The sequence below is a fragment of the Blastomyces dermatitidis genome, assembly GCF_000003525.1.
Source record: "Blastomyces dermatitidis ER-3 genomic scaffold supercont1.11, whole genome shotgun sequence".
Lineage (NCBI taxonomy): Eukaryota > Fungi > Ascomycota > Eurotiomycetes > Onygenales > Ajellomycetaceae > Blastomyces > Blastomyces dermatitidis.
This window is the reverse complement of record NW_025544784.1, coordinates 47327-57530: the sequence shown is the minus strand read 5'-3', so window position 1 is coordinate 57530 and position 10204 is coordinate 47327. Positions and strand designations below refer to the sequence as shown.

General features: G+C 30.5%; 1 protein-coding gene across 1 annotated transcript; it reads right to left on the bottom strand.

The window, feature by feature from the left end:
- Positions 1 to 9809: 9809 nt before the first annotated feature.
- Positions 9810 to 10204, bottom strand: BDCG_17763 (uncharacterized protein; the record flags this gene model as incomplete). Its single annotated transcript, XM_045426831.1, has 2 exons — positions 9810 to 10118; positions 10172 to 10204. 2 exons carry the CDS (start codon positions 10202 to 10204, stop codon positions 9810 to 9812), a joined length of 342 nt encoding a protein of 113 aa, XP_045282509.1.

The following is a 10204-nucleotide window of genomic DNA, read 5'->3' as shown; positions in this document are numbered from 1 at the left end:
GATAGTTTTCTATCATCAATATATTATCAGATGTAACTTGTTATTCTTACTCATCTGTAGAAGAGTGTCTCTGATAGCTCATTCAGATGTATTCATCTCAATGTAGAAAGATTTATTATAATCTGATTGAATAAGTACTGAGAATGTTATTATACATTTTCTCAGTATGAGAAAAGCCTCTTCACACATAATATTTCAGATAATTGAATGAAACTTCTTCTTTCACAGATTTACATCTATTTCTCTTAAGAGATCTGAGAGTGATGCAGATATTTGTGTGAAATCCTTGATAAATCTGCAGTAATATGAGATCAACTTAAGAAACTATTATATATAGTGTATATTTCTCAGCTGCAGTTAATTTACTATAATATTTAATTTCTTCAGAATGAAGTATATATAGTTATTACTCACTACATGTTCTATAAACTTTAACTCTTTCATTTCAAACACACACTTTGTTGATTTGATATAGAGCTTATACTCTGTCAGAGTTGTAAGAACTTTATCAAGATACTTCAGATATTCATTATATGAGTTTAAGAAGACTAGAATGTTATTCAGATATATAAGACATAAGATTTCATTCTGTTTATAAAGAATTGTATTTATCATCATTTAAAAGATGATAAGTGCATTTGTCAGACTGAATAATATTATCAGAAATTTGAACCTTCTTCATTGTATATTAAATGCAGTTTACAGAACTGACAGTTCATCTATATAAATCTGTTAGTATTCTGAGAGAAGATTAATCTTTGATAGATATCAGGTATTTTCAACTGTATTCAACTGTTGTTGAATTCATGACAGTGAATATTCATTCTTAATTATAAGCTTATTAAGTACTTGATAATTGATACACATTCATCACTTCTCATCTGTCTTTTTCACAAATAGAACTGAAAAGTCTCATGTGCTTGATAAGAGTTATATAAGATTATATTCTAGAAGATCTGTGATCTGATACTTCTGTTCTTTGAGATGTGTTTGTGACAGAGAGTATGCATTCTGATTGACTGATTTCATGTTCTCTGTATTAATCTCATATATGAATTCTTGTTTCAGTAGTAATTCTAATGAAAGATCTGTTCAGAAGATCTTTTTATACTTCTTCAGAAGCTTCTTTATACACTTATTCTTCTGTATATTCTTTATCTTGATTTTCTCCACTTTCAGATTCTGTATGATATAAAGAATACTTTTAGATAAGGTCTTATAAATTGTGATTCAAAGGTTGCTTGAGTCAGCGTACGATTACAGGCGTACGCCGGCTTCTTATATACTGTACACTAAATTAATTGGTGGCCGCTATGGCCCCTTTAACATTTGTAAGCAAGTTTAGAAGTGGCTGTGTTATTATTCAGTGATTGTATGTTCTTCTGAATCATATCCTCTCTCACCAGATTCAGTCATACTCACATGACCAGGATGTATGCCCTAGCTTCATGCAGATTAATGTGTCACTAGCATTTATAATTGTATGATCTATCTCTGATTCAGCTAGCATTCTGTGTACACTCTCACAAAGAAACTTTCACTATATTACATTTCTCATTCACTAACTTTTCTCATTCTTCAATCATCTTCTTCATCATCATCATCATTAAACATCATTATCTCATTCAAGATTTCTGCTTCTTCTTTCATTCAATACCTTCTATCTGTTATTTATTTACCACATTGTACATGTTTCTGATGATGACTTTCTGTTCTTATAACAAGCATTCTTGTAGTGTTCATACTGAGCAGTTCATTAGTAGTAAGTATAACATGTTGTGAAATGTAATCAGAACTTGTTTATCTTCTAATAATTGTCAGAATATATTATCATGAATGACGTATCTTCTTCATCTTCTTATACAATCTCAACTGTTTTTCTTCTCAGCAGGCTTCTGATCATGTTTTCTGGCATAATTTTATATAAATGCAGATGCTGATATGTTTGTTTTTATTCATGTAGAATCTTCATATGTTGACAGATTCATATCTGCTGATGATAGTGAATTTAATGTTAAATCATTGATTGAGAACTTGAAGAATGTGATAATGAAGAAATTACTCATATCATATATAACTGAGTCTTCTGCATTCTCTTCTGCCTCTTCTACTGCTGTTTCTCCCTCTGTCACTTCCTCTTAATCTTCTATTCTTGCCTCTGTTTTCAGTTCTCCTGCTTCTGCTATCTCTGTCCCTGTGACTCTTACTTCTGCTACTTCTGCTTTCTCTGCTTCTACTATCTCTGCTTTCATTATCAGCTGTCTCTGTTTCAAGAAGATGTTGTATAGACTTAATGACTCACATTTCTCAGTGTGTACACTCTCACTCTTCTTGCTGATCTCTAGAACAATCTATTGTATAAAGACTGTGTATAATACAACTATTTAAAGCTCAGTTACAGATATTGATTATTACATTTATTTCAAATATTTATAATAAAGTAATCATTCATTTATACTGAAGAATTATCTCTCTTCTTAACAGTATTAAGATTATAAGTCTTTTCTTCTTCCTCTTCTCTTCTAATACTGATTTTTCTAGAAGAAATTATTATAAGTTTTATTATATATAAAGTTATAATATTCACAGATATCAAGAAACTTTTTACAACTGTAAAGTTCAATATTATGAGAATATTTACTCTGATGAATTTCTTCAGAATAATAGATTTATATTAATCTATTCTCTAATATCTGTCATTTAACTTCATAATGCAGATAAAAGATATCTGTGTTTTTGAAAATGAGAATGTGAATGTTGTACTCTTTTACACTCACAGATATAAGACTTATACATCTTGTTTAAGATATTATTATAAAAATAAGCTGTTCACATACTGTGTTCTGCTTTCTATATTTTCTCATGTTTCTCTCTCTCTTTCTAAGAAGTCTTGTATGTGTTGTAATTGTATGTATAACTCTAAGATTAGTGAGTGTTTATTTAATAACTATTCTCATCTCTGATTTTGCAGTTTTTGTATATTAACAATGATTCTTAATTGCTTCAGCATCAGAGATTATTTTAATTGAAGATAATCACATTATCAAGACTATTTTCTCTCACTTTTAAGCTTCTCTTATTACTTTCTCTTTCTTCTCTGCAGAAAAGATTGTATATATATCAGATTATAAATGTTCAGTCTCAGATAAGTTCTACTGTTATTTATGCAGTTTTGTACTCTCTTCTTCTTTCATTTCTTTCATCTTTATTCTTTCTGTCTTAGTTTCTGATTCTGCAGATTCTGCACTCTTCTTCAATTTTTCTACATGCATGTGTACACATTTCTATATTGATATTTCAGTCAATCTTGTGATAAATAACATTAATATTGTATACAGAGTAGTAGAGGAATTGAAGATATATGCAGTATTATTATAAGAGTGACTTACAGCTCTTAAATCTCTTATAAATCTCAAGTTTTGAGATTTTCTTTGTTTTTGATGTTTTTCAGATGATGTGGCATTGAAAATAGATTAAATATATGATGTATGAAAATGAATGAAGTGTATATGATAACATTTATCTTTTACAGCTGACTCTTATAGTTGATAATCAATTCATTATTTCTTTTCTTTTCTTACACTTTTTCTTTATCTGCTAGCTACTACTCTTATATGGTCTCTATATAATACAGCATTCAGTGACTAGATTCAGCAGCTTTCATCTTTTGTAATTCTGTCTTATATATTATACTGTCTCTCTTCACCTGCTTAGATCACTATAGTGAATAACTCATTGAAACTAATCTTATCTGATCTCTGAGCATTCTCAGAAGTTGAGATAACTTAGTCTTATGTATTCACAGATGTTTCAGATGATTCATTCTCTGTTATCTCTGTAATTGAACTGATGTAAACAGTTAAATTCAACTCTGAATTTCTTTTTCTTCTGTAATCTGACTCATATACAAGTCTGCTGCTTTGAGACTGCTCTTTACTATGTTGCATCTGCTATCTCTGATGTGTTATTATATAACTGACTACAGTCTCATCACTTATTAAAGTGTGGTATTTATCTGATTTCTTCATTTCTTCTCATTCTTTTCTTATAATTATGAAAAGATCAGAATAAGTGAGATCATCTGATTTGTAAGCATCTATAATTTCTCTTACTTTGTAAGACTTTTCAATTGTAAGTCTCTTCTTTTTCAATACTGATAATAGTACTATGAATGATTATAATTCACTCAGGTCTTGTATATTTGCTTTTATAAAATGTGAATTATTTATTAAGTTGTATAAGATCTGTCTCTCTGGTTCTTTCAATATATATATTCTCAGAGAATGTGATTTGAGTATTTTTTATAGCTTAAATCATCTAGATTGAAACTTCTCAGAACTCTCATTGTGTATGAGAACTTATATTCTTATCTTAAGACTTGATTTCTTAACTAGTAAGTCTCATATTCTTTTTGATCCAATTGCTCAGTTCAGAAGTAACTTATTAGCTTTTGTATGTATATAACTGATCTCTTTCAATCTTGATTTCACATTAACAACTGCTGCATCTGTGACTATTGCATTCACAACTATTGTTTCTACTGTGTCTGCAACTGATGCATCTGTAAATCTGTGACTGCTGTTCTCTCTCTCATCTTTTTCAGAGCATTCTCTGAGATGCACAGATGCAATTCATACAACAGATAGAATGATGAACACTTGAAGACTGCATGCTGTCAAATTCACATAGTTAATAGCACCTGTCTGAGATATTCATCTCATAGTCTCATAGGCTTGCTCACTAGATATTTCATCAGCATGTTACTCAAGATTTCATTCAAGTATTTTATCTTTCTATTTGTTCATGAGTGATATAGTGTTGTTCTACAATGTCTTGTCTGTAACTGACTTATAAAATGCCTCATCACTTCTTCTATGAGATTCACATTATTATCACTTAGAATCTCACGCAGCATTTCATAGTTGACATAGATCTCATTATATAGAAACTTCATCATTACCTTCTCTATTATCTCTGAAACTGCTTTTATAACTGGCCAGTCAGTAGCATAATCAATAGCAGTGATTATTCATCAATTTTCATTTAATATTTGTGATAATACATCTATGAGATTCATCTCTCATTATTTAAACAGTTGCATTATACACTCTATCTGATATTACACTTTCTTGCATTCTAATCCTTTCTTAGATTCTTTTGCAACCTGACAATTCAGGCACTTATAAGTGTATATCTGAATGTTCTCAGTCATGCTTGATCAGTACACTCTTGATTCAAGTATATTCATGAGTTCAGAGCTTTCTAAGTGACTGAATTCCTTGTGTATATGAGTTATCAAGTTGTGTCTAAATAAATGTTTCAGATAGAGAGCTTCTGCATATTCTAGATCATGATAAAGTGTAACATCATTTTTCAATTTCCTTAGCTTGAAGTTCAGAAGTATCTCTTCTACTACTTTCATAAAATACTTATCATCTGACATCTTACTGTTCTTCAAGTGAGAGATCATTATATTCACTTACTCTGATTTCTTACATTCTCTCAGTGTATTTAATACAAACTTCTCTTATATCTGATTTGCAGAATTCTCACTCATGAAATCAGGTCTGTAACTGATTGCATCAGATATTACAGTGTCTGACCTCTTTCAGTATTTGATATTAAGATTGTACACTTGAAACTCTGAGATTCAATATATTAAGTGTTTGAAAGGTTTCATTGTTGATTGTAGATAGATGAGGCTTTCATAATCTGTGATCACTGTTATCATATGCCTGTTATTGATCTATCTATTTCACAATGTCAGTGCATGCTTGATCACTAGCAATTTCTTTTTATACACTGAGTAATTGAGCTTGATATCTGATAGATTTCTATCATTGTACATTATTAGATGTAGCTTGCTATTCTTACTTATCTGTAGAAGAGTGTCTCTGATAGCTCATTCAGATATGTCTGTCTCAATGTAGAAAGGTTTATCACAATCTGATTGAATAAGCACTGAGAATGTTATTATATATTCTCTCAATATGAGAAAAGTCTCTTTACATGTGACATTTCAGATGATTGAATAAAACTTCTTCTTTTGCAGATTTGCATCTATTTCTCTTAAGAGATCTGAGAGTGATGCAGATATTCATGTGAAATTCTTGATAAATCTGCAGTAATATGAGATTAACTCAAGAAACTGTTATACATAGTATATATTTCTCAGCTGCAGTCAATTTACTATAGCATTCAATTTCTTCAGAATGAGATGTATATAGTCACTACTCACTACATGTTCTATGAACTTCAACTCTTTCATTTCAAACACACATTTTATTAATTTGATGTAGAGCTTATACTCTGTCAGAGTTGTAAGCACTTTATTGAGATGCTTCAGATATTCATTATATAAGTTTGAAAAGGCTAGAATATCATTGAGATATATGAGATATGAGATTTCATTCTGTTTATGAAGAATTGTATTCATCATCATTTGAAAGATGATGAGTGCATTTATCAGACTGAATAACATTGTCAGAAATTCAAACTTCTCTCATTGTATATTAAACACAGTTCACAGAACTGATAGTTCATCTATATAAATCTGTCAGTATTCTGAGAGAAGATTAATCTTCAATAGATATCAGATGTTTTCAACTGTATTCAACTGTTGTTGAATCTATAGCAGTGAATATTCATTCTTGATTGTAAGCTTATTGAGTGCTTGATAATTGATACACATCTGTTACTTCTCACCCATCTTTTTCATGAATAGAACTGAAAAGCCTCACACATTTGATAAGAATTGTATGAGATCATATTCTAGAAGATCTGTGATCTGATACTTCTGTTCTTCAAGATGTGTTTGTGACAGAGAGTATGCATTCTGATTGACTGATTTTGCATTCTCTGTGTCAATCTCATGTACAAATTCTGATTTCAGCAGCAATTTCAGTGAAAGATCTGTTCAGAAGATCTTTTCATACTTCTTCAGAAGCTTCTTCATATACTTGTTCTCTTACATATTCTTTATCTTGGTTTTTTTCACTTTCAGATTCTGTATGACATACAGAATACTTTCAGATGAGGTCTTGTAAATTATTCTCTTTACTTATTAATATGTAAGCAGATTTAATTCTTCTATATCAGAGATGTGAAATGTCCTTCTCATATCAGTTAATAGAATTGTATGAACTGTTTTCTTTCTATCAGTTAACTGTATATAACATGTACATCATTGAATCTGCAGATTGAATCTTTGAAATTAATTGTGTCTGAGAATAAGGTTGTATTTCATGTTCTACAGCTCTCACACTTAAATATAGTAAGATCATTCTCTGAAGTGCAAGAGAACTCTTACTCTTGCAGATGATATTAAATATCAGTTATCAGATAATCTTATATATCAGAGATTCTTCACTCAGTGAATCTCTTTCAGTCTTCAAATCATATAATTATCAATATATTATGTAGATACTTCTATGTTCACTAACACTTTTACAGCCATCTCTCAATTTTTACTCAAGTGTCTCTTATACATTAACATTTCAGGTCTCAAGGCATTGAGATGAGTGTTCACTTCATTCTCACTCACATCTCATTTGAGAGCCTGCTTTCTCTTGATATTCACAGAATTCAGAGAGTCATCTAACACAGACATCTCTTTCACTTTGAAGACTTTTTATAGAATATCAGTAAGTGTCTCTGAGCTCACTGATTCTGCTAGTTTTTTAACTCTCTTGACTGCACACACTGTGTGCAATCTTTTATATCATGATTTTGATATCTGCAGTTGAAGCAAGCTTAATGCTCATAATATCAAGATTTTCACTCAGAGGATTTCTTTTTCAAAGAATTCAGTGCTTTAGTGATGATATTCAAATCTAGATTTATTGTGTTCAAGTGTGTGACTTGTATCATAGAAGTCTGATTATCTGTTCTCTGTTGAGATATACTTGATTGCAGTATTTTCTATCATAGTTGACTTGCTTATTCCTGTATAATGAGAATATTATATACTTTCTTCACTGTGTCTGACTATGAGATTAAGCATTTTAATTTCACTCTTAACTCAGATATAAGACTATGAATGAAGATCTGTAAATAGAAACATATTGAAAGCTCTTCATTCAACATAAGATAGTGTAAACTGAAGTATGTGAAGTATGATGTAAGATCATTTATTTATCTACACTCAGTGAAGTGTTTATAATACTTGTCTTATATATTCACTTTCTCAAAGTTATGCAAGATTCATTTGAAAAACTCATTTCATATTTATAGAAATGAATATTGTTTTAAGTCTGTCAGATTCATCTTTTCATCAGTTATTTATAATAACTTCATCTTTTCATATAGAAATATGACAGATCTTAAGACTTATTGAAATTCTGTTAACTATCTATCTGTAAGTTTGTATTCAATGTGATAATATAATTACATCTGACTTAGCCAGCTGATTGCAGCATTATTTTTTCAGTCACTATTAAAGCTTAATAGCTTCAGCAGATCTTCTGACTTGATATATTTCATACTCAGATTCTCATTCTGTACAATGATCTTTAATGATGTGTATACTTCTGAAGAGATTGTAAATAATCATGATAAGATCTTCAGATTCAGTGTAGTTACCTGTGTAAATGTTTAATCTTCTGCTGCAGATTCAAGACTTGATTCTCTCTATTCTTATTAATGATGATAATTGTGTCAGTGAAGCTCTTCATAGTAAATACTTGATCTGCAGTGAATATTAATTGTTGTTTAGCTTCTGTCTCAGCCTGTCACTGTATATACAAGGCCTTGATTTTGTTTAGAATTCTTGTACATGTATGAAGCTTTGATTTCAGTTCAGTGATTTCAGCTGCTTTTCTTACTACTTTGAGTAAACTCTCTGAGAGGTTCTACATATCTTCTGATTCAGATAGTGGAGAAGAGTGTTGTTTGTATTAACTAGAGAAGATATTTATTTCAGTGATTTCTCATTGATTATATAATGTCTATTATTATATCACTATATTATTATATCACTATATCATTATATAATTTCTGTTATCATTGTATAACTTCAGTGATGATCATTCTCTCTTTTTATCCTTCTTTTAGATAGAGAGTGAACTTCTTTGAATCTTGTTCACTGCTTTTATTCTCTTTCTCACATCTCATCTGTTCATGTATCATATATGGCATTTGTCTGAGTGTGAAGTTTTCCCTCAATAAGTAAAGCAGTATCAATTGAATGCTCTTTCACTCACTGCTCTTTATATACTATCTTTTAAGATGTTCTAGAACCACACTGACATGATAACTATGAATCACTTCATAGACAGAATTATCATGTTCTGAAGAAGTCTGTGCTTCTCACCAGTTTTTGAACATGCTATCAGATGTCATTCAAAGGTTGCTTGAGCCAGTGTATGATTACAGGTGTACGCCGGCTTCTTATATACTGTATGCTAAATTAATTGATGGCCGCTATGACCTCTTTATATTTGTAAGCAAGTTCGGAAGCGGCCGCGTTATTATCCGGCGGTTGTACATTCTTCCGAACCACAGAATCATTCTCTTTACTTATTAATGTATAAGTAGATTTAATTCTTCTATATCAGAGATATGAAATGTCCTTCTCATATCAGTTAATAGAATTATAAAATATCTTAATGCACACGAGTCTCTGTGTGCAAAGACATTGCAGAGCTAAGCTCAAAACAGAAGGTCTCACAAGATTGATTTTACAGCTTATTATTAATAATAATAGAAGGGATAGAACTGTAAAAACATATAGAGATTCATTTTTCAGTGCAAAAGCACCAGCTAACTAAGCAAGGAAAAAAACAAAAAACACCCTGCTCTGCCCTGTCAGCTCATATATCATTCTCAAGGACAGTTTGAGTGATCTGAAGAAGGCTTGTAATAGTTCTGAATTTGATCTTCAGAACTGCATTCTCCTTGTACAGAGCCTCATTTTCAATACAAAGAGTCAAAATCTCAATATCACAATTATTAACTGACTCAACACTTGCTATCTGTTTTTTCAAGACTTTAGTCTCTGTATTCTCAGCTGCAGAGCACTTCTTGAATGAACTCTTCTTCTTAACTTTCTTTCTCTTTTCATTCTTCTGCTTCTTTTCTTTCACTTTATTATTCTTCTTACTGATATTAACTATGTATAACTATTACTTAATTGTATTGAAATTGATATATTTCATGTTGAAAAGTGACTCACTTCTATGATAAGAGTAGTGACTTTCAGTGCCAT